The sequence below is a fragment of the Chelonoidis abingdonii genome, chromosome 10 (genome assembly GCF_003597395.2).
Source record: "Chelonoidis abingdonii isolate Lonesome George chromosome 10, CheloAbing_2.0, whole genome shotgun sequence".
Classification (NCBI taxonomy): Eukaryota; Metazoa; Chordata; order Testudines; family Testudinidae; genus Chelonoidis; species Chelonoidis abingdonii.
In genome coordinates, this window is record NC_133778.1 from 71,320,335 (window position 1) to 71,345,832 (window position 25,498).

At 46.7% G+C, this 25,498-nt stretch overlaps 1 protein-coding gene across 5 annotated transcripts in view; it reads left to right on the top strand.

Moving 5' to 3' along the window:
• The window catches only part of HSPBAP1 (HSPB1 associated protein 1), a 69,372-nt gene that overhangs the window by 35,520 nt on the left and 8,354 nt on the right, over positions 1-25,498 (top strand). For 4 of the 5 annotated variants that reach the window (XM_032763650.2, XM_075070296.1, XM_032763648.2 and 1 more), the window contains 3 exons: positions 799-935; positions 12,954-13,125; positions 25,172-25,255. In XM_032763650.2, the coding sequence (XP_032619541.1) occupies positions 799-935; positions 12,954-13,125; positions 25,172-25,255 (393 nt within the window). The remainder of the gene's footprint in view (positions 1-798; positions 936-12,953; positions 13,126-25,171; positions 25,256-25,498) is intronic. The other variant, XM_032763649.2, reaches the window with a different exon arrangement.

Genomic DNA, 25,498 nt, shown 5'->3' on the forward strand with positions numbered 1-25,498 from the left:
ATGGGAGGCTCCAAACGCTGGTGGATTCCTGTGCTGCCCTCCTCCATAGCAGTTATGCTTTTGTCCTTCCCCATCTCCTTTTACAGCAGAACTGCATCGAGTCAGCTGCCCAGGATGCCTCCCTAGCTGCAAATGCAGAAGCAGGACTAGCCCCATTATACAAAAGGAGGAGAAATTTTCAGACATTGAGGCTGGAGGATACAAAAACTTTAGCCACTGGAGTGAAGAGAGAGGAAGGGCTGAATGTTTTGGAAATCGTGGTGGAAGTAGTGACAAGATGTTTAGGAAGAAAGAGAGAGGAGTCAAAGGTGCCACATAGCTCATGGAACACGTTGATAAAACAGTGAAGAATTTATGAAAATGGTATTCCTTTTTTTCGTTGAAATTTCAGATTTTGACATTTTTCAACCAGGAATTCTGAGCCTGAGGGATGGTAGAGGAATGGAGACAGGAGGATGATGAGAGTTTAGGAAAACAAATAAGAAATTCAGCTTAGCGTTGGAGAAATATATAGGGACAGGGCAGGAATGGAGAGGTAGATTTCTGAATCATCTGCATAGAGAATCAGGGCACAGGAGATCACCCAGCGATAAGATTTAGAGGGAGACGGGGAACAGGCCATGGATTGAGGCTTGTGGGATTCCTGTCTGGAGAGGAATAGGAGAACAGAAAAAAGATGAAAAGGAAAGAGTGATCAGAGGGGTAATGAGAGAAGAGAAACATAAGCGAACAGGGTCACAGAAGTCAAAGGATGATAAGATGTCATCGCTCACATCAATAACTTTGTCTCTGCAACAGGATATAATGTGGTCTGATTTTGGTTTCCCTGGAAGAAATGGAAAGGAGAGCACATTGTGGATTGGCTCAGCAGGAGCAAATACTCCTTGTCATTTGGATTCCTATGGCTGCAATTTAGTACTACAGATACAAGGAAGGTAACCAGAAATATTTATGTTTGTGCAGAATTTACAGAGGCAACTTTTACTGTAAACCAGCCTTCAGGTATTATAATTGTTAGCTCGTCAACCATTTTAATTTTCTGAAGCCTTCAGTGATCCAGCACAGCTGAGTGTTTCTCTTTGGGAAGTTATGAAAGGTTTGAGGTTTGGTGCACAATTTACATTTTGTTATGTTTGAGGAAGGAGAATCTTTGTTTACTTTTTTTTTTTTATTTTTAAAATTTTGTTAGCAGAATTCGTGTAACAATTAATACAGATAAAAACTGGTTGTACTGAGCTATTTTAACACATCTAAAATAAATAATATTTAACATCAATAGTTATCGAGTTTGAGCGGATGTGGTTAGAGGTTTAGGGAAGTTGTTTTGGCTGTTTGTGTTTTGCAATAAAATATGGAAATAAAACTAATCTAGGCCAGTAGTTCTCAACCAGGGATGCAGAGTCTCCAGGCGGTTACATCAACTCTCTAGATAGTGCTCGTAGTTTAGTAACAGCGCTATATAAAACACTAGCAAAATCCAGTACAAACTAAAATTTCTACAACACCATGACTTGTTTTATGCATGCTCTATATACGGCTGCCCTGCATTTCTTATAATTGTCTGGTAAAAATGAGAAAGTGAGCAATTTTCAGTAATTGTGTATTGGGACACTTTTTTGTATTTTTATGTCTGATTTTGTAAGCAAGCAGTTTTTAAGTGAGATGAAACCTCGCGGGTATGCAACGACAATCACTCTTGAAAGGGGGTACACGAAGATTTGGAAAGGTTGAGGCTCAACTGCTCTAGGCTAAAGCCTCCAATCACGTTAGAATTCATTTAAAAGAGGGAACATGAGGACAGGAGCAGCCAGCCTGAGGAGAGAAGTTAAAAGGACACTTCAAGCTTGACATTCAAATCTGGGCCTGTCTTTGTTGTTCATTCTTCTCTATTTGCAAATTCCATTGCAATTCTTCTTCCCCTTTCCCTTAAGGATTTGCTTTAGTTCCAAAAAAAAAAAAATTCTAATTAACCAACTCCAGTTAGCAACTGTCCAAACAAAGCAGTTCGTATATTACTTGTTCAGGACTCCAGTGTGCTGGTGGGTGGGCAGAATAGCTTGCCAGCGGAGATTTTAATGTGATTATTAACATGCTGTGTTTGGAAGGATAGTCGTGACTAAGGACAGATGGGAGCGGGAGTTCTGGCCCTGCTGCTGCAGGGCTTTATCTCAGTGTCCTGCATCTTTCACAGGTTTATAATTGGAGGCTCACAAGTATGTTTTCACAAGAAGTTGTATTAAGAGACATAAGAGCCTCCATGTGGAGGTATTCAGTGGCCCCAATCAAAAATACTAATTGACCACCAGTGCTTATTAACCATAGCGGTCACCACTATATCAGATGGTACTATTGACTGTGCCGGAGAGCCAGATGCAACCTTATAGGCAACCCTAGGCGTTCGCCTAGGTTGCATAATATGATAGGGCGCCATTTCTTCAGCCAGCAATACAGCGCAGAACATCTTCGGCTCCCTGGTTGCGTCCATTTACGCGGAGGGAGTGGGACAAGGAGACACGGGAGGCGCCGCCTGCAGCAGTAAGGGGGGGCGCGGGCATGCACGGCAACTTCTCGTCCAGCTCACCGCCTGCTCTGTTCTCCTCCTGAGCACGCCGTGGCTGCTTCACTTCTCCGCCTCCCAGCTTGTGCGCCTAAGCTGATTGGCACCGCAAAGGCCTGGGAGGTGAGAAGTGAAGCAGCCACAGGTGCTTGGTGCTTGTCGTCATGGGGTGAGCTGGGGTGGAGTATTCGTGTGCTAGAAGGTGAGGTGGCGGAGAACGCCCAAGAGGGGCGCACTCAGACGGAGCGGAGAGAACTGCTACGGGTGGGTGGCTCGGGTGCGGGAGGGCGCAAGGTGGAAGTTTCACCAGGGCACAAACATCCTGCTGCCGCCCTGTGCCTTGATCCCAGAATCAGTATGATGTTTGGGTCATCTGCATCACAGAATGGCTCCCACTGTCCTTAAGCTTAGGGTGCAACCTATGGCTTGTCACCAAAGCGGCGCACGAGGCTGATTTCAGCGGCACTTCACTGCCCAGTCTGCCCACTGGTCCGGGGGGCTCTGCATTTTAATTTAATTTTAAATGAAGCTTCTTAAACATTTTAAAAACCTTATTTACTTGAAATACAACAATACTTTAGTTATATATTATGGACTTATAGAAAGAGACCTTCTAAAAATGTTAAAATATATTACTGACACGCGAAACCTTAAATCAGAGTGAATAAATGAAGACTCGGCACAGCATTTCTGAAAGGTTGCCGACCCCCAGGGACGGCACTTCCATTTAGGCGACCGGGCACCAGGATTTGAGAGGGCAGCATTTTGCGGCCCTCAGCGGCAATTTGGCAGCAGGGGGTCCTTCCACGCTCCATGTCTTCAGCGGCAATTCTGCGGCGAGTCCTTCACTCGCTCCGGGACCCGCCGCTGAAGTGCCCCGAAGACCAGGAGCGCAGAAGGACCCCCCCGCCGCCGAATTACCGCTGACCGGGAGCGCGGAAGGACCCCCGCCTAGGGCGCCAAAAACCCTGGTGCCGCTCCTGCCGACCCTTGTTATAGCTTATACACTTCGGAGTTCTAGTCTCCAACGTGGAACGTTGGACAGAATTCTGGGTCTGCTCTGCTGATTTGTCTGCCTTCCCAAAATTACTTCCTCTCTCTCTGGGAAAGCAAAGTCCCTGGTTCTGTTTGCTTGCTCCTTCCTGTGACAGAATATGCATAAAACCTTCAAGCAGACTGGAAACAAAGCCCTTTTCCTCCTCAGAACAAGAAGAACGTAAAGCTTTCAAAGAGGCTGCATGTTAAGACAGTTTGGGGATCCTTTGCCTCTTTAGAGCAGAGACAGTAAAGCCTTTTTAACTGGCTGGCAAACAACTCAGTCTTTATTTCCCAAAACAGGTTTACACTGAAGTTAGTGGTGCTGCCTCTCCAGTACAGCCACTGAGCTACCCCTAGCCCTTTATGGCTAACACGTGCTTCCTCTTATGTGTTTCAGACTGGCTTCTTTAGAGATTAACAGGCTATACTGCTGTATTGTGGTCCTGCTCATACAACGCTTGCCTTCCTGCATAGAACCCAGGCCTGGAGCCCTATGGCTTTCTAAGCTAGTCACTCACCTGTCCCTTCCTAGGGCGTTATGTTTGTGCAAAATATTACTGTCATTGAGTTTTGGGAAATCGGTTAACTGTTTATACTGAAAATTCTCTCTGATGCCAGCTGCTTAGCAATAGCTTTTATTATCTGTACCAAGAAATGTCAGCAACCTGTGGTACTCCCATCTGTGCTGATCTCTCTGGTTCTGGCTACTTTTCTGTTCCCATCTCTTCTGGTTTTGTGCCACTTGGCTTTCTTCATGTCTCATTTTCAGATCTGTGACTTAGAACTGACAACCAGATTCTCTAGGCAAGTAAGAAAGATCTGAGTAGCATGAAAATAGGAGAGGAATAAGAAGTGGGGAAGCAGTCAGAATCTGGAAGTAAGAAGGGAGCAGTACAGATTGTTTTAACCTTGCTTCAAAGTGCTGCCTTCTGTTTTTCCAGTCCATGGTATCAGTAAATGTGCGGGTCACTGCTGTATTGATTAGATGGCTACTCTTAAAACATTTCATAAATTCACCATTTGGGCTATTACTTTAATTACTCCTACTCCTGGTTATTTCCATCACATAATGTATTCTCCTTATAAATTGTTATTTATATGCCTCACGTATTAGCCATTCAGCTTTATGGAAAAATACATGCAGAAATTACCTGGTAAGAAGATTTATTTATATTATACATAAAACTGATGCTGGCAAACTCAACATTTTTTCAGTGCAGCATGTGCAATTTAAATAGATTGTAAACTCTTTGGAATATGGTCCATCTCTTCTGTTTGTTCTGGACAGCACGGTGCATGCTGATGGAGTACCTGCACCATTGGTCACAGATAGGAATTGAGCTTGAGACCTTGCACTCTAAAGCATAGTCCTCTACTACTAGAGTTAAGATCCTATTAAGTGGGAGCAGTAGTAGGCTCTTATTACTGTGTGGATTAGCTACTAGAGACGTCATGACCCTTACCCAGTGTGTTACACTGACAATACTGAGGTAGTGCAGGGATTTATGCTGATGGGAGAGCTCTCTCCTATCGGCTGTATTGGTATAGCTGCGCCACTGCTGCACTGTACGTGTAGATATACAATAATTTGAAGTGGCATCAGATCCTGTCATAATAAGAGATGCAAAACCTGCAGGCATATCTCCACTGCTACAATGATCGACACCCTTCCACAACACACCTTTCAAGATCCATGGATCCTACAAATGCCTATCGCAACATGGATCCTACAAATGCCTCATCCAGTGCACTAAATGCCTCAAAACAACATTTATAAGTGAAACTCTCTACAGTCTCAGATGAACTCAGACAGGAAAATGACAAAAAACAAAAATACTTTATCATCTGTGGGTGAACACTTTTCACAAGAAGATCACTCTGCATCTGCCCTGTCAATCTTTATCATCAAAGAAACCCTACACAACACTTTCAAAAGATAAGTCTGGGAGCTTAAATTCATAACTCTGTTAGACAGTACAAATCATGGACTGAACAAAGACACTGGATTTATGGTTTATTACAACAATCTGTAACCCACTTTTTTTTTCATAGGGCTGCAAAGGTGTTAACAGGCCACTCCACCTTGGATGGTCCCTTTAGATTAGAGTATTTACTAACTACTTATGCTAAACAATCTGTTCTACCTTGCATTTAGCCGTGACACAGTACCTTTCGCACACCTGTAGCTTGTCTCTCTCACCAAAAGACGTTGATCCAATAAAAAATATTACCTCTCCCACCTTGTCTTGCTCATCACATATCTAACTTATGTCTTTATACCATACTCATAACTATGATAGATGACCACCAAGTTATTATGGATTAATTAAATTAACAATTAACTTTGTGATTAACAAATGAATATAAGAAACGTAGATGACAACATGTAGTAGAATATCAAAATTGTACTCCTGTTACTATCAATATCACATACGTACAGTGCCTTCTACTTATAGTAAGCAGGGATATTGCAGACAGTCAATTAGTGAATCAAAATATATTTACGTAGTGAAAATGTATTCTTCATCCATGAGATCATGGTTTATAGGAAAAATGTCAGGTGTTGTGAACATTTTGAGGCCTAACTCTCTAAGATTTTACACTTACACTTTACTCCCACCGATGTAAGCCGCCCACTACACTGACTTAATTCCACCTCCTCAAGAGGTGTAGCACTTAGGTTGGTGTAGTTAAGTTGGAGCGGGGTCAGTGTACACACTGCATTGCTTACTTGAGACTGTTCGAGCTGGCAGCCAGAGCCCTGCCACCCAGGGCTCCAGCTGTTAGTACCCAACTCAGACAGTTAAATTGGTGCAAGCACTCCTGGTTAGGATGCACACCACCGACAGAAGGAGTTAGTGTGACCATGCAAATCATTTAATTACTACAGTGGCTGTGTGTTAATGTAACTTAAGTCGACTTAATTTTGTAGTGTAGAGTTGACCTGAGTATTTGTAGGTTATTCAAGTGCTCTGTAGAAGGAAGGAGAAACTAAATGGAAGAGCTACAGACTACTTTTTTTGTTCCCCTTGCAAAACTAATTGTTCTTCTTCGAGTGCTTGCCCATATCCATTCCAGTAGGTGTACGCGCCGCGCGTGCACGTTCGTCGGAGAACTTTTACCCTAGTAACTCCAGCGGGCCGGCAGGCCGCCCCCTAGAGTGGCGCCGCCATGGCGGGTGATATATACCCCTGCCGGCCCGCCTCCTGCTCCTCAGTTCTTCTTACCGACCGTACGTCAGTATGGAACCGTGCGAGGCGGATACTGACTCCACTTCCCGCTTCTCCTTATCAATATAGGTTATATATTTCTGGTTTATTTAGTATCTATATATATGTAGTTATAGTCATGTGTTATACTATATAGTTAGTTAGCGGGTTCAGGGCTCTAGCCCTCTCCTCGCGCCGGCGCCGGCGGATGCCTGGTTCGCTGATTCAAAGCGTGCTCGCTTGTAAAAAAGCCGATGCCACAAGTGTCCCACGATGCTGCTTAAAGTCCTGGAGGGAATCACACATCTACGGCAGAAGCTGCCGCATTCTGGCAAACTTCGTGTGGCGACGAAACATAAGAAGAGCGAGACCAACCTCTGACGTCCTTTATGGAAGCCTGCATTCACCCGCGCCGTCGGCACTGAGCGCGTCTCCGCGCACCGATACATCGGCACCGCGAGCACAACGGGCAATCGTCCGTATCCGACGGTCTGAAAGAGGATCCTCTCGTCCTCGTACTCCGCCTAAGCACCCGAAGAGCCCCGATGACCGACGCCGGCCGCGCCAGGGCTCGTTGATCGGGTCCGTGGCTTGGTCAAGTCGAGTACCGATCCCTCTTTAGCTCCCCCCGCCAGATCTGGGTGAGCTCGAGTCCCGTCTTACGCCCGAGCAAGTTCTCGCGGGCAGCGCTCAATCGCACTTGACGGAGCCTGCTGCCCCAACCCCCGGCACTGTCGGTGCGGAGTTTGACTACTTTCTAGGGCAGAGCCTACGCCGATGAGGCACCGTCCCGGATGCCTCCGGTCCAGGGCAGCCGATCTCGCTACCGGCACCGCTCCAAAAGTCACGCACATTGATCACCGGTTCACGAGAAGAAGAGGTTCTTGTCTTCGAGAGTCGGTGCCGCGCTATTCCCCGGCACCGCGTCTCCCCGGCGGCACCGGTCTCGCACTCGCGACGCCGATCATCTATTCAACGTTCGGTTCCCGTACTCACCGGGCACCCGTACTCAGCGCTAAGCAGCCATCGCTACCGGCACCGTGAACTCGAGAGCCGGGTCGGCATGCACGAAGTTCCAGATTCTCCGGTCGACCCTCCGCGACCGCGCTGGGGTGCAGGTCCCGGTTCCATGATCTCGCACCGGCATGACTTCACGGCACCGCTCCCCGGCACCGAGGAGGCCGTCGGCCAGTCGGAGTGGCGCTGGATTCGCACTACTCGCGTTCTGCCCCCCCGAGGCCTCTCGACCAGGGTTCAGGTCTCCTTCCAGCGACAGGATAGTTGTCTGACCTGGACGTTGACAGGTCCGCCGCCCTCTTCCTCTGAGGGTCACCAGAACATGGTTTCCGGCATCACGTGGGGGCTTGCTGGAACGCCTGGCCTACTAACAAGCCCAGGGGTCTCAGGCAATTTCTACCATTCCGGCCGGTTCAGAGCTCAGGCTCCAGAGGCGTTACGGTTTCTCACTAAGAGAGAGATAGCGCAGGGACTCCAGAGGCGTTACGTTCTCGCCACCGGCCTCCCCTGCAAGAACGGTCTCCCGTACGCCGCTTGAGACTTGAACCCCGCAGTGCCAGAAAACAGCGTTCCCTCTGAGCCCCATGACCCAATTCTGCCGGTGTCCCTCTCATCCTCGCGCGGATGAAGCCAGTGGCGGGACGCCACCGTCACTCCCACCACAGGTACAACAACTCCCGACCAACCTCCCCGCCCTCCAGTAGACTCTCCTCAGATGCAGGTTGCGCAAAACAGGATGCATCACTGAGGAGGTTCGAAGAGGCGACCCGGTCGTCACGTATACTCTCGGCAGATGGCGCCCCAGTCAGCGTCGCTCTCCCTTCAAAAAACCGATACAAGCGAACGCCGACCACCATATGACCCATGGTCCCCCGGCCTCCATGTCCCCCGCTGTCGGGTGTGACGCAAGTAATGGTTCCCTCCGAAGGATATGAGATCTATACGTCATTCCGCCCCATGTTCCCCCTTCGTTAATCTGTGAACAAGGGGAACGACATGGAAAGAAAGCTCACCCCGAAATCTCGGGAAGCGCGGCTATGGACCGTCGTCGGCTCAGTCTATTCCGCTGGAGCGTTGCAGCTGCGGGTTTCAAACCACCAAAGCCCTGCTTAGACCGCTACGCATGAAATACCTGGGAGGGCAGAATGTTTAATTAGGGAGCTTCTTCCCCACAAACCGCTCGAAGAGTTCACCGCTCCTGGACGACAGACAGAAAAGGGTCGCGTGCACTGCCTGCACGCGATCTTTGGGCGCAGCTGACTCGCCGCATAGGACTATCGCCGCCAAAAGAGTCACTATGCGCGCGGGGCACTCCTGGCACAGGTCCTCTGGTCTCCCCGAACACCAGAGGACACCAAGACTTCCAGTTCCAGGGCCATGGCTATTTGACTGAAAAGACAGACCCGCGCCTGCAAGTCGTTAAGGGACAACAGGGAATTAATGCGTGCCTCTGGGGAATGCCACGCTTAAGCCAGCGTGGTCCGTTCAGGCCGCAACAACAGCGCAGGCCCTTCCCAGCCAAGACAAAGGCAGGACTTGCCAGATGACGTAACAGAATCGGCATGGCTCGAACACTCCCTGGCAACCACAGAAAGGGCCAAACTTCCAAGGTCCTCCAAGCCATCCTCGGTCCGAAGCCGTCTTGTGTGAGGTGCGCCCGGGGCGCTGTACCCAGTTTCTTTTGCCATCCCCTATCCAACCTCGTTTTGTTTTTGCGAGCTCAAAAACCCTCCTGTCTCCACCATCCCTCTCTTCTTGGTCTTTTTCTTCTGCTCCCGTGCCGTCCTCTCCCGGCGGCGCCAGGCTTACTACGGACCGTTGGTCCTCCGCACGCTGCGTTGGTACACGGCAGTTTGCTTTCGTGCCCGCTTCCCGCTCCTTCTCGTCCCCTCTTCGGGACCCTCTCTCACGAGCAAATCTCCTACAAGAGGTATGCAACGCCCCGGCAAGAGAGCCGTGAGAAGGTCCGAAGACGAGACGGTCAAAGGTGTCTCTACGCCCATTACTTTCTGATCCCCAAAGCCAAGGAGAGTCTCTTCCCATCCTCTCTCCCGCGGACCTCAACGATTACCTACTCAAGGTTGAAAGTCGCATTGTGTTCCTTCGGACCATTATTCCTTCTCTGGATCCCGGAGCTGGTAGCTGCCCTCGACTGAGACGCCTTTTCCATAATCTCCATCTTCCGCCCCATCGCAGATTCCTCCGCTCGTTGTCGGCGGCAGGCACTATATTCATCGGTCCTTTCCGTTCGGACTTCCACAGGCCCCGAGAGTGTTCACAAGTGCATGGCCGTAGTCGTCGCCTTTCTCCGCGGGCGTCGTAATGTGTTCCCTACCGACGAGGCTATCCGGGGACCTTCGCGGATCGAGTCCAAGACGTCCCGGTGGTCAGCCACCTTTTTTCCCCTCGGGCTGCTACTCATGTGGCAAGTCACTCTATCCCCCTACTCAGAGGTGGTTCATCGAGCCGCTTCTGGACTCTACCTAACCCGGGCGGTCCTTCCTCCAGCGCTTCAGACGTATCAGCATCATCCGGCTTGCAGTCGGGCACCTCTGCCTCCTCGCACCTTGCCTGAGCTGTTGGGCACATGGCAGCCTGCGTTTCGTCACGGCGACAGCCCGCTCCGCTCACACCGGCTACAATCTTGGCTTCTCGTCAGTTCGGTGGCCAGGGCGTACATTGGACACGGTGGGCAGTCCAGGCGTCTCCTCTCCCACTGTGGCTGGATTCAGTCCGTCGATGTGCGGGGTCTTTCAATCATCGCCCAGCCTCGACTGTCCCTGGAGCACGGAGCGTCATTTGGGATGGGGGCTGCACCTAGGGACCCGGACCCAGGGCGCTGGCTCCTCCTCATCCAGCTCACCATGATAACATCCGGGTTGAGAGCGGTCCGCGGCTTGTCTCGCGTTTCGTCGTCAGACCGGGACGCTGTGTCTCGTCTTCTATCGGCACACGATGGCGTTTCTACGTGAACAAGCAGGCGGAAGAATCTCCTTTCTTTCCCGGGGCAGCGATACTGTGGGAATTTTGCATAGCCCACTCGTCACGGTGATTGCTCTCTTGCCCGGGGCTCGAATACTGGCGGACCATCTCAGCCGGTCCTTCACTCCCACAATTGGTCCCCTTCGCCCGGACGTCGCCCTTGCTCTCTTCGCAGGGGGGCATCCACCGCGTGACCTTGCAACGCGCAGAAACAGGAAGTGCCGGTTCTGCTCTTCCAGGCCGCGAGCCGGCTCGATAGCGGAACGCCTTTCTAATTTCCCTGGACAACGCACCTCTTCTATCGTTCCCCCCATTCCCGTTAGTCCACAAGGTCTCTGAGGTGCGCAGGGATGGGGCCCGCTTGATTTTGATCGCTCCGGCAGGCCCCGCAGCATGGTACTCTCTGTGCTGGAACCTGTCGGTAAGTCGACTCCGTTTCCCCTGCCTCTTCACCTGGACCTGATCACACATGGACACGGCGCCCTTTGTCACTGGACCGTCCAGTCGCTGCACCTCTCGGCGTGGCTCCTGAAGCTGGCTACTCGGTGAATACATGCTCTGTCCCCGTGAGGCAAGGTCCTTCTGGGAAGTAGAAACGCTACAAGGGCGACAAATACATAGCCAAGTGGAAGCGGTTTTACTTGCTGGTGCGCGAAAGCGCTTCCATACCAGCCGAGGTTTCCAACCTGTCATTCTACGATTAACCTTTGGTCGCTCAAGAGCAGGCCTTGGGCACTGTCCCACTTCCGCATTCAACCTAGCGGCCATCTCCACTTTTCAACCCAGGAGGAAGAAAGCTCGGTCTTCTCGACCAATGGTGTCAGATTCCTAAAGGGCTCGAGCGGCCTTTACCCGCATGTCCGCCCCCAAGCCGCCTCCTGGATCTCAAACTGGGCTATCCGTCCATTCTCCCCCGTTTGGGGCCGCTCGCTACTTTGTTCCCTTCCTTTACTTGTCCCTGGAGACGGCAGTTCCTGGTGGCGATCATGTCTGCTGGCGTGCGGGAGTGTCAGTGATCCGCGGGCCGAAGCGCTGCGCGGCAGCTCTTGCTGATCGTAGGATCCCCCGATACGGTGTTCCATCGGACAGAGAGCAACTAGAGGCCCGAACCCGCATTCTTCGCCAAGGTTGTAATCGGCTTTCGGTCTTCACCAAAACCCCACTGTCTGCAAAGGAGCAGGCAAGGTTTGAGCAGCTCTCTTGGACGTGCGCAAGCGGCTCGCCTCTTTGAATCATACGCGAACCAAACCATTATCGTAAGTCCGCCCACTCTGGTTGCCGTCGCGGAACAGTTAGAGGGTACCAGATTTCCTCTCAGAGGATTTCCTCAGTGGTGACTGCCTGAACGACCGTTACAACCAGCCCATCTTCCCTCCGGGCAGAGAAACGGGCACTCTACCTAGAGCCCAGGCTTCAATGTCAGCGTTCCTCGCACGAGTGCCTATCCAGGAGATCTGCAGGGCAGCGACCTGGTCCTCAAGTGCAACATCTTTGCTACCGCATTATGCCCTGGTCCAGCAGTCCAGGGATGATGCGGCCTTCGTTCTGCTGTATTGCACACAGTGGACCTCTAACTAACTCCGACCTCCACGCCTAGGTAAAGGCTTGGGAATCACCGTACTGGAAATGGAATGAGCAAGCACTCGAGAAGAAAACAAACGGTTACATCACCTTTGTTACTGTGTTCTGCGAGATGGTGTTGCTCATATCCATTCCACACCCGCCTCCTTCCACTGTCGGAGTAGCCGCAAGAAGGAACTGATGGAGCAGGGACGGGCGGCAGGGGTATATATCACCCGCCATGGCGGCGCCACTCTAGGGGGCGGCCTGCCGGCCCGCTGGAGTTGCTAGGGTAAAAGTTCTCTGACGAACGTGCATGCGCGGCACGTACACCTACTGGAATGGATATGAGCAACACATCTCGAAGAACAACAGTTACAAAGGTGAGTAACCGTGTTTTGAGAAGCTGTAAATCTACACACATTTTTAACTAAAAACGTGTAGAATTTTTTTTAAACAGCCTGTAAGAGACAGTGTAGGAGAAGGAAACAGCAGGTAGATTTGTTTTATTGAAAACCTTGTGATTGCCTTCAGTCATCCATCAGAATAGGCATTTACTGAATCAACTTTTGTCTTCTCTCTCCTTTCAGGAAAAGATGGCACCTTTTCCCACCTAGCAACACCACTTGCCTTTATCCCACTAGGATCCCTTATGAGGAATCCAGCATATTCAGCAAAGTCAACGTTGTCAACCCTGATTTGAGACACTATCCTCAGTTCAGGAAAGCCCAGGCCCATGTGGTTACACTCAATCCAGGACAGGTACCACCCACACTTAGACTTTTCATTATTTTGGTACTTTCTGTAAATAGTTTATGCTGCTAAACATGAGCTAGGAAAAGACAACAGATCAGCTTTCCCCTTCCCCAGTACATGTGGGATTTAATACAATTATCTGGCTACAGTAACTTGCTTTGTTCACTATTATTATTTCTCCGGACTTTTAAAAGAGAACTGCAAACATTTTGAGGACTAGCTCAAAAGGCTGCCTAGTTTTATAGAAGTCCTTGCAAGTACTTACATATCCTCTTCTTTAAAAGGTTGGTTTGAAACTTTCTAGAGCAGTGCTCTAACCTATCTGCTCTGAAACCTGGGTGTTGTGTGAAGTGTACTTGATTAATGAGTAGGCAGAGCTAACAAAGAAACGTGTTTATGTTACGATGGTGAGGAATAACCTTCACCATGGAAACATTTGCCCAACTTCTTGCTTTAACAGTGGAGTATTTATAATGACAATGCTTGCACTTATAGTGCACTTCATTGAAAGACTGTAGCATTTTACAAGGGTGTCTGAGTATTAGTAACCCTATTTTAGTGATGAGGGAACCAACGGACTGATAAATCAGTCTTTGAAAATCAAGCTATAAATGAGTTGCTCAATATTACAAATTGGGTTGCCAACTTTCTAGTCGCACAAAACTGAACAGCCTAGCCCCACCCCTTCCCTAAGGCCACACCCCTATCCTGCCCCTTCCCATAGGCTCTGTCTCCCGCTCGCTACATTCCCCCTCCCTCGGTGGCTCATTCACTTTCACTGGGCTGGGGCAGGGAGTTGGGGTGCAGGAGGGGGTGAGGGCTCTAACTGGGGGTGCAGGCTCCAGGGTGGGGCCAGAAATGAGGATTTCAGGGTGCGGGAGGGGGCTCTGGGCTGGGAAGGGGGTTGGAGTGCAGGGGGGATGAGGGCTCCATCTGGGAGTGCAGGCTCTGCGGTGGGGCCAGAGATGAGGGGCTTGAGGTGTAGGAGGGGGCTCCAGGTTTACAGGGGCTCAAGGCTGGGGCACGGGCTTTCCTCAGGCTTTCTGCCTGTCCTGACTCTGCGCTGCACCCCGGAAGCGATCAGCAGGTCAGGCTCCTAGGTAGAGACGCAGCAGGTGGCTCTGTGCACTGCTTTGGCCCACAGGCGCCACCCCCACAGCTCCCATTGTCCACAGAGCCAGTGTTCGGGGCGGGGGCAGTGTGCGAAGCCAGCGCACGGAGCTCCATAGCCCCCCTGCCTAGGAGCCAGACCAGCTGGCCACTTCCAGGGTGCAGTGCAGAGCTAGGAGAGGTAGGGAATAGCCTGTCTTAGCTCCGTAGCATCGCCGACTAGACTTTTATTGGCCCAGTCAGTGGTGCTGACCGGAGCCACCAGTGTCCCTTTTCTAGAATCCACCACGAATCTTGGTAAATTGTTCCAATGGTGAATTACTCTCATGTTTAAAAACTGTATGCCTTATTTCAGTCTGAATTTGTCTAGCTTCAACTTCCAGCCATTTACTGCATTAGTTACCCATTTTCTTACATTTAGCAATGCACATTCTTGTAAAGTGCTCCTGAAAATAGAAAGCTTAGGCCTTTTCAAAGTAATTTTATTGTGTGCAAAGCATATTAATAGTTTACACAGTGCCAAAAACTAAATGAATGGTTTTGCCATTTGCCACCCTTACAGCAATAGTAGGGTGGGAAGGGGAAGTGGAGGAGGGAGACTTGGTACTAAATTATTACCTTTTTGCTTAATATCAGTAAAACTGTGTTTATTTAGCATAACATTATCTACAGTGCCAAGCACTGCTGTTGCATTTATAACCTCTGTCTGAATGATTCAGTTTGATAATGACTCTATAATATATTAATTAGGCTTAAACTAATTACAAATTAATCTTTAAGAATAAAGGTCTTGGGTCAGCTCAGTAGTAAGCAGTGCCATGAAGAGATATGTACACACACACACACATCTAACAGACAGTGACTTGGGGTACTGAGGAAGTGCCTCCATCATTGCACAGCAGACTCTTAGAGCAGTCTCATCCAGTACTTCTCAGCCACAAGGATGGTGGTTACTGGCTTGGGACCTTTATTGTTTGAGTGAGAAGGAAGGAATAACCTAAAAGGAGCCATTATTAATGATGGAGAAGATCTCTAAATAATAAAGACTTTGATATCAGTCTCTATCTTTCAGATGGGAATTAATGCAATTACTTTAGGATTTGCAATCAGATTTATTTTGTGGTAATGTATAGTAATCTCCACTCCTTCTTAGAGAGTGAACAAAATGTTTGGGATTAGATACTGTAACAGTACGGGCTTGAAAAATAAAGACAAAGGTATTCTTGGGTATTCAGGAAAGCAGCTGCATGTAGGCTGAGTGCAGCTATGAATATCAAATAAACTTAATGTTTCTAATGCCACCTTCTGGCCAACGTGTTTAATTTCATCAGTTTGCTAAACGCAGTTTTCTATGTTCATTTGCAGAGTTTAAGGCAGTATCCCTCATTAGTACATTGGGACATTATCTATTGGTACAGTGTGCTTTGATTATAGCATTTTGTGCTCTTTAGCCCCTTATCACTGGAAGAATGGATTCTATTGCCAATTTAACTAGCTGTATAAAGACTGCATTCGTTTTTAAAAAAGACTTCAGTTAAACATGACTTGTGGCTATGAGCTAAATTTCTAATAAAGCCTCAATGCAACCTTCAGTTTTGTATCCACAATATATTTTGGATGCACATGATAACACTGAGACATCTAACTGTTTGGAGGGCTAACCAGGTAGCTGGAGGTCTCAAAGCTAGTGTTTGCATCTACAAGTGACTGAATTCCCAAAACTGCAAGTTCAGACAACTGCATGCAAATTTGCAAAATTTCAGGGGCAAACTGAGAGGCTGTTTTTAAAAATGTGGCCTTAGCCATTACTTGATTGTTCCACAGGGGAGAATCGTGAATGAGTGAGTGACTGCTAGTACATTCATTCACCAAACCTATGTGTTTTCACCCAAAATGCTACTGTTCTGGTTTCTTTGTTCAGAGATGATTTAATGTGTCCAAAAAATAAAAAATAAAAATCTTAAAAAAAAAAAGAAAAGCCAGAACCACATCTTGTTCTCCCTTCATCCTCTCCCTTTTTCTGCCTTTTCCCTGGACTCCTTCCAGAGTAATAAGAGGTTTAATTTAATACCTGTAAAATGCTCTAAGATGGTATACAATTGCGAAGTATTATTGATCATTGTTTCCCTTCGCCCCATCTCCTGTTACTGCCTCCTCCTAACTTCTCCGGCTGTGGTGCTCTTGTCATTACATCCCCCATGTCATGTGATCAATAGTAAAGAATCACAGAAAGAGGCACTGTCTTCTAACACTGAAGAAGGAGCTTTATCAAAATAAGGAAAACAGAATAAGGAATCACTAGCACTCAGTCTCTCTCTCTCTCCCTCTGCTTCATTGTGGGGCTTCTGCCTAGAACAGTTCCCAACTCCCCTGCCTGGCTTCCTGCTAAAATTGTAAACAACCAGTATATATGTCCTCACACCAGCCTCTCTTTCCACAATCAGTAATTGTGCTAAGTTCTTGGCAGGTCTTTGTTCTGTTTGTACAACACCTATCATAATGGGGTCATGGTCCATCACTCGGGGTCCTGGGTCCTACTGCAATACAAACAACAAAATACCCCAGACAACACTGTGGCTTCAGGTGGGGCCAGGTCATGAACTCTTTACTTTGTTCTTACTCAGCCCTTATGCAGGCAAAACTCCCCCTGATTTCAATGCGGGTTTTACCCTGAGTAACCAGCTTTTTAAACCGATTTAGCACTTCAGGAATTGGCCCCAAGTGAGAAGAAGCAAGAGCAGATAAATTCTTGATAAAAAAAGTTCCCGTCTCTACATAAATACCCTTGAAAATAAAGAGCAAGTCAGGAACACAGGAAACATAATATATTCAAGCTCTTGTTAAAAGTCAGTAAAATGTTCAAGCTCAGAGGATAGATTCAAATATTTAAAAGGGATTTTGCTGTAACTGAGAGTTTGAATGATTTTAACTAAAGAAGAATCCAAAAGTGTCAGAGGTGAGGGCGTTTGATTAACATGGATAAAACAACTCTTTTGGGGGAGCAGTGTATGTGGCTGCAGATCAGCCTCTCACAGTGCACCGTGGAATGGGCTCGTGCTAACACAGTGGAGCATCTGCTCGGTTCTGTTAAACATCAGAACAAACTTATCTGGTACAGAAAAGTTGGATGAGGTGGAGCAACTGGTAGTGGATTTATGCCATTATCGATGATGAGCTACCCGAATAGGTTGCCTCAGAAAAAATTTCACCTCGATCAGCAAAATATGTGAAAAATCCCTGGCTGAATCACCCATTACCTTCCCCATGGAAAAAAATCCATCAGCTCCACTCCTCCCTGTACCCATCAATAAGGAAATCTACTAACTACTCACTCTTCCCTCCCATTCCATCAATCCTTCCATCCCCTGGTCCTAGTACCTCTTGATCCACCATGCTGTCCCCTCCCTGGTATTTCACTGGGGCTGCTCAAGGTGACTCCCCAACCTAGTAGCTGCTGCCTACTGCTGCAGCTGCGATAGCAGCCCAGTTCTCTTGCAGTGTATGAGAAGTGGAGACAAGCCAAGCTGTTGTGAATGGGAGGATGGGAGAACCTTGTGGTGCACCGCCCTACCAGGGTATGTTAACATTGCAATAAAAACCCAAGTATCTGAGGGGTAGCCGTGTTAGTCTGGATCTGTAGAAGCAGCAGAGAATCCTGTGGCACCTTATAGACTAACAGACCTTATAGACTAACAGACGTTTTGGAGCATGACGAAACCCACGAAAGCTCATGCTCCAAAACGTCTGTTAGTCTATAAGGTGCCACAGGATTCTCTGCTGCTAATAAAAACCCAGGACACCAAGTCTTAGAGCCTAGGTCAAATTGACTTGGCCTTGTGGGGCTAAAAATCACATCGTAGATATGAGACCCACACCCCTCACAAGATTTTCAGAGCCCAGGCTCCAGTCCAAGCGTCTACACTGCCATTTTTAGCTCTGCAGCCTAAGCTCTGCAATCCAAAGTCAGCTGTCTGGGCCAGCCGTGGTTGTGCCGTGGGTCTTTTTATTACAGTGCAGATGTACTCTTTAAGAGGCTCTGTTGAAGGATGCAAGAACGGGATAGCTCTGTCAGCATCTGCCACAGTTGCAGCAATAGTGGGTGCACTCAGAGAGGGAAGACCATTGTAATAAGCTGAGCTGGCCTTGGAATTTTTAAATTCCATTGCAGACATTTTTTTGCCACCTTCACTACCCAAGTTCTTCTGTGCATCACTTTCTGATTACCAAATATCTCTTGTGACAAGCAGTGATTACTTGCATATACATACTTCACTCCTCGGGAAGCTCAGCATTTTCTTTAAAAAGTGAGAATATCAGCACCTTACATTTGCATTGGAAGTTTCAGTAGAAGTTCCAACCCATTATGTGGCTCTGGATATACAAATTCTCTGCATCATTCCATTACTCTGTAGAAGTTATCTCTGTATCTGTGCTCTAATGTTTTGCCCTTTCATTTTATCTTTTTCAGGAGATTTGAACAAATGCCTTAGTTTGCCTTTCTCTGCGATGAGCCATATCTGCCAACCACTAGCCAAAATATTACAATTATCCAAGTTGCTTCTATCTGATTTATTTAGTTTTGTATCTTTCTTTTCCAGCCCCTGCAACAAAAGTGGCATGAGTGAAAAGCATGCCAACAGCAAATTCTTTCTCAGCTTGAAATTATTCTGTCTGTGCTTTGCTTTTTGACTTAACCCTTCACCAACATCCATAGATCTGTACGCTAAACATTTGCCGCTATTCCTTCAATTTCACTGTAGTTTACCAGCATGTTTCCCATTGATTTTCAGATGTCAAATATGTATGCTCCACTTTGAAGGAGCACAAAGATATGCAACTCTGTTTTGTTTCATTTGGAGATCTGATGAAGTTTTTGCTTTCCTTTCTGTAAAACTAGGCATATGAAAATCCGTACCTCTCCATTTCTCTCTCTGATCTGAAATATTCCCTGTGTTCAGCCAGTTTTGTTCCCTTAGGGGCTGTCCATAATTTATGTAACGCATTAGGGCAGATGGTGCCCAACCTTATTACACAGGAGGGCAATCTAAACTTAAGCACAACCTTGCTTAGGCCAAACAGATTCAGCGTATTTTAATAAGATTTAAAGTCACCTGTATTGATTTCTATTTTAAATCCTTCTTGTTTCATCTGCGTTTAGATAGAAACAACCTATGTACAGTACTGTCTATTTACATCATTTTAGTTTACACAAATGTGTAAACATGATGACAAAACTCTAATGAATCAGCTGTTAGTATATTGTGCTGAAGCAGGCCACGGGCCTTATGAAATGCTCTGGTGGGTCATGTATGGCCCGTGGGCTGTAGGTTGGCCACCCCTGCACTAAAGGCTGGATGGGTCTTTAATTTTGTGTTTTTGTTTCAGTGTTAAAGTGTTACAAGGGATGGATGGGTCTTGAAAATCACCCAAAAATGTGTTACATAATTTATGGACAGCCCCATACAGGTTATTTTTTGCACACAGCTGTCTGTGATCACTTTTTTGCTGTGTCTTGCAACTTCCCGAAAGATTTGCCTATTCACCTTTACTAATTTCACATTTCTTGCTAGCATAAATTCTGATTTTAATGATCATATGCTTACTAAACCCAGCTGTTCTCACTGCTTTTTATTTATGTTTCCTAGTTTTCCTCTAGCAGTCAAAGCTTTGTAGCTGCCCCATAAATTCTATAAGGAAACAGTGCTGGCTCCAGATATATACATCCTTTACAGTTATTACATTTGATGTAATGGCACATGAAATCCCCTCTTCTGCTCCTGCAACCAGAGACCAGCCACACTGAAAGGCCAGACTGCCTTCACAACCTTCCGTTCCTGACATCCAATTCATTTATCCAAACAGCACCTTGTATTTAAGCATTTCTGCACTCACCAATTTATGTTATCTTGCTTTTGCTTCCTTGCCATCACCCTTTCCCTGGTACTCAGGACACCTAGGTTCTAGTCCTAGCTCTGCCACTGATTTGTTACATGATGTTGAACAAGTCACTTCTCCCTGTACTTCTGTTTCCTGATCTGTAAAATGGGAATAATTCTGTAAGTATGGCCAACGTTCTTTGGCTGTATACATGTAGCCATATTAAAACACACCATTATTTGCTTGCTGTCAGCCTACCAAGCGATCCAGACAGCTCTGTATTTGTGGCCTCTCCCCTTCATTATTTACCACTCTCCCAATTTTTGTGTCATCTTCAACTTTATCATTGGTGATAGGGGAAAAAAACATAAAATCATTAATAAAAACATTAAATAGCATAGGCCAAGAACTGATTCCTGTGGGAACCTACTAGAAACACACCTGTTCAGTGATGATTCTCCATTTACAATTACATTTAAGACCTTTCAGTTAGCCAGCTTTAAATCCATTTCATGTGTTCCATGTTAATTTTATATTGGTCTAATTATTCTAATCAAATCCCAAGTGTGACCCCAAGTCAAATGTTGTACAGAAGTTTAAGAATATTATATCCTTTCCTCTTCTCTCTACTCCCCCTTCCTGTCACCAGCTAATATAGCAGAACTTTTAAAGTGAAATCCTGGTCAATAGGAGTTTTACTGTTGACATCAGTGGGGCTAGGATTTCACCCTGGACCTTAGGGCCTGTTTCTTATTTATTCTGATGCTCATTCACACCGCTCTGGAAGTATAAAAGAAGCATAAATTACACTCCTGAGTGATGGTGTGAAGTGGCCTTAGTGTAAATGAGTATCGGGTGCTTAGAGTGTTGCTATTGACTTTGGTAGATCAAGTTCATACTCAAACTGGGTACTATATTCATAGATTCTGAGACCAGAGAGGACCTTATCGTCTAGTCTGACCTCCTGTATAACACAGGCCATAGAACTTCCCTGAGTTAACACCATTGTGATCCATCTCTAGCAACTGGAGGGATCTGTAATGTCTTTGGACTTCTGCACCACATCTACATTTTAACATTTGGTTTGTTTAATGGCAAGTATGCATTGTGCTCACAGCTGCATGATTCGGTCTGTTCTTGCTCAGATCATCCGCTTACTCTGGTCTGTAAGCTGCATGAGGTTAAGGTTACTTTCTGAATATTCTTGACCCTCAAACATCGATAGCCTTTCGCTTGTTTCAAAGTTGACACCATCAGCTCAGGATTAAACAAAGACTGTGAATGGCTTGCCAACTACAAAACCAGTTTCTCCTCCCTTGGTTTTCACAACTCAACTGCTAGAACAGGGCCTCATCCTCCCTGATTGAACTAACCTCGTTATCTCCTAGCTTCGCTTCTTGCTTGCATATATATACCGCCCTGGAAATTCCACTACATGGGTCTGACGAAGCGGTATTCACCACGAAAAGCTCATCTCCAAAAAGTCTGTTAGTCTATAAGGTGCCACAGGATTCTTTGCTCTTTAGAGATCCAGACTAACACGACAACCCCTCTGATACTTGTTTTAAATGAAATTTGTGAGCTGTATTTCAGCTCATCATCCAGAATTAACCAGGCTCACAAGCCCTGGCCTGGTCACACCGTTAAATCAATTTAAAGAGCGTTAAATCTATTTAACGCGTACCCCGTCCACACTATAACACCCTTATATCGATATAAAGGGCTCTTTAAATCGTTTCTGTACTCCACCCGACTGAGAGGAGTAGCGCTAAATTCGATATTACATTCGTATTACGGTGTGTGGACGGAACATCGACGTTATTGGCCTCCACGACGGTATCGCCACAGGTGCACCACTGACCGCTCTGGACAGCAATCTGAACTTGGATGCAGCGGGCAGGTAAACAGGAAAAGCCCCGCGAACTTTTGAATTACATTTCCTGTTGCCCAGCATGGAGCTCTGATCAGCACAGGGATGGGGATGCAGTCTCACATAATCCAAAAAAGAGCTCCAGCATTGGACCGACGGGAGATACTGAGATCGTGATCGCCTGTATGTGGGGAGGACAAATTGTGTATCAGGCTTCCGTTACCAGCAACACGGAAATGCCAAAGCGTGTGAAAAAAAAATCTCCAGGATACACAGCCGCTTTGCTGAGAGCGTATGGAGGCTGAGCGAGGAGAGTACCATGGGCCAGACGTCACTGACTGCACAGCATTCAGGCGGTCGCAGAGCCCGCAAGATGTCGTACCCTGGAGTAATATCTGAGCAGCGAGACCCATGTTCCAGCTATCAACAACAGTCCACAGCCGTCCTGAAAAGATTGCATTCTTGGCTGACGGCGCCAATGACTGGAGGTTCAAACAACACGTGTCTGGGTGTTCAGGGAACCAGCTCCTCATTTGTTCTTTCCCCCCACCACCACGTGAAACCCAAAGGGAAAGAAAATCATTTCTTGACTCTACTTATCAATGTCGCTGCTGTGTATGAATGCTGCTGTAGAGCGATGCTGCGCGTGAAGAGGCAATATCGACTCCTCTTCGTCCCCCCTCCCCGGTGGTAGACGAGTGCAATAGGACTAGTAACCGTCCTCATGAATATCTAACATGTTGACATTAGGCCAATATTGCTGGTTACTCCCGCAGTAAGATTATGGACAGAATGGGCTAAAACCAAGCTTACATAGCTAGAACTGGGGGTCATAGATCAGCCCCTCCCTTCCTCGGTAAAGAAGATTCTGTACCTGCTGGACTTGTTCATAGAGCAGCAGCTGGGCTCCTCTCCCCAACACCCGTTATGTCCTTGCTGGACTATCATCACACCGGGAGGCTGGCCTCCCCTCATTTTATGTAACTAAACACTCAGTGTTTTTCATTCTGCATTCTTTGATATTCATGACACAAATGGGCAGGACATTGCCAACGTATCCAGGAGGTTGAGGGGGAAGGGAAGCATGGTGGGGTTGTGTGCAGGGGACCCCCGTTGAATCACCGACACGGAGCCAGCGTGACTTTGATACACTGCTCCTCTAATACACTTGCCCCTTATTCTAGGCAGACTGACTCTGTTTTAGAACCATAAGGAGGGATGACTCAGTCCCCAGTGAGTCAATCCCAATTTTGCTTTTGCGTTTGGCGCCCAGCACCGATTTATCAGCCAGGAGGCACTCATGATAGCATGGCGGAGCAGTAACAGATGGAGGAGAGAATAACCGTCATCTCAATTGCCAGTTTTTTCTCTGGCAGATAGACGGTAAGCACGAACCGGTAACCTCATCTCTGATATCGATTGCAAGCAAGATGATGCTTTGCTGTGTTAGCGCTCCGGAGCATCACCCTCTCTGTCCCCGGCAATCCAGTGACACATCGGGTGCCGGAAAAAAAAAAAGCTGAAACGGGTCCATGGTTGCTGGCTATGGCGTCTGCAGGGCATCCAGGGAAAACGGCGCGAAAGGATGTACGAGGTTGATCCCTCCAGATCGGAAGAGATGAACTTGCGACATTTAACCAGAACCACCGGCAATAATTGATCACCGAATTCCAAGGGCAGGGGAGACTGGCGGAACTAATGGGATAGCTACGGAAGAGCTACCCACAATGCAACGCTTCAAAAATCGACGTTAGCCTCGGACCATGGACGCACAACACCGAATTACTGTGCCTAGTGTGGCCGCATGAAATCGAATTTATAATATCAGTTTTATAAAACCGATTTTAGCTAATTCAATATTATCCCGTAGTGTAGACATGGCCCCGATGCTACATTTATGCAGGTGCTTAATTGATTTAAATGAGACCACTCGTGTACATAAAGCTAAATGTGTATGTAAGTGTTTGTAAAATAGGGGCCTCATTGGTCTTTTTCCACATAGTTTTCTAGTCAGCCCAGTACTGTAATATCTGAAAAGGTGGCTATCTTGATGATAGGACATTCTTATAAGGAATTTGTGTCTAGCTCGAAAAAAACTGGCTATAGTTCAGATAAAAATCATTGCTGCTCTTCCCTTACTGAAGTGTATATTTTTACTGTCTCTATAGTCCAGCCATTTTCTTACCTGTTCAGAAACAGTCTTTTATGCTGTTCTTGATAACCCTATGTTAATCTAGTGTTCTGCAATCTATAAAGCTAGTACTATATCATCAAAACAATGTTAATGTCTTTGTTCCATAAAAGCCAAGGTTTAAAATCAATTTTATGTCAAAAATATCACACTAATATAGTAATACAGCTCTGATCTAAACTAGATAGTCATGATTTTTTAGGGCATCTTATTTTTTAAATAGTCTACTAAATTTGACAAGTGTAATAAAGGATAGTTATTCACCCAGAATTAGAGCTGCACATTATTAATCACCTAGAAGAACTTTAGAATACTGACTTCCTGGGGAAGCCAGCTTGGCCATCTTTATAAAGAAACTGGAAAGCCTGCTAAACAGAAGAGTCTACAAAGAGTCCTTGCTCAGCAGGGTATGGTTAGGACTTTCTCTAAAGTCCTGCTAAGCCAGCTAGCAGCTTTTTTATGCATCTGGACCTCACTTAACTGAAAGAGTTATAGGGTTACAACCCTGTTTCAGATAAGAGGATTTTGAATAAGAGGTAATACTGGACTGTGTCTGCTGTCATACACACTAGCTACTGACATTGTGAGACAATGGAATACACTGAGCTTGAGGGAGAAATTAAAGTCAGACCCCCCTCATTGTAGACCTGAATAACCTCTTCTGTGACCTTGGGCAAATCATTTAACCTGTCTGTGCCCATCTACGTAAAAAGCATGCTGTTACCTCCAGATGAAATGTATTCGTGTTTGAACTCTTTGGATGAAAGATATATACAAATAGCATTTGCTTGCTTTTAATGATTCTGTGTACAGTATGGTGCTTTGCTAATGAGACTTTACCATCATTTTTGCCTGACTGTTTCAGACTGGGAATACTCCTCCAACTTCCTTTTAAATAAAGGAAATATTACAGTTACACTAGAGGTTTAATAGACCGTTTGCTACAGTATTTGAAAAAGGAAGATTCCTGCTGCTATTCTGATGACTATGTCCCTTCATTTCAGGTTCTGTTTGTTCCCAGACACTGGTGGCACTATGTAGAAAGCGTTGACCCCATCACAGTCAGTATAAACTCTTGGATTGAACTGGTACGTTCCGTTTAAGTCATTGCTATAGGGTTCTTAAGCTACAAAGCATATGCCATATAGTGTAGGCTCACTGGTTAAAAATAAATTATTCTGCCCCAGATCTAATGACACAATGAGCCACATTAGAGTTATAATAATAATCTAACATTTTCATAGCACTTTTCATCCAGAGGGATCCCAACACACTTTACAGACTTGTGTTTATAGAAGGATCATTTATTACCCATCACGAGAATGCAGTCA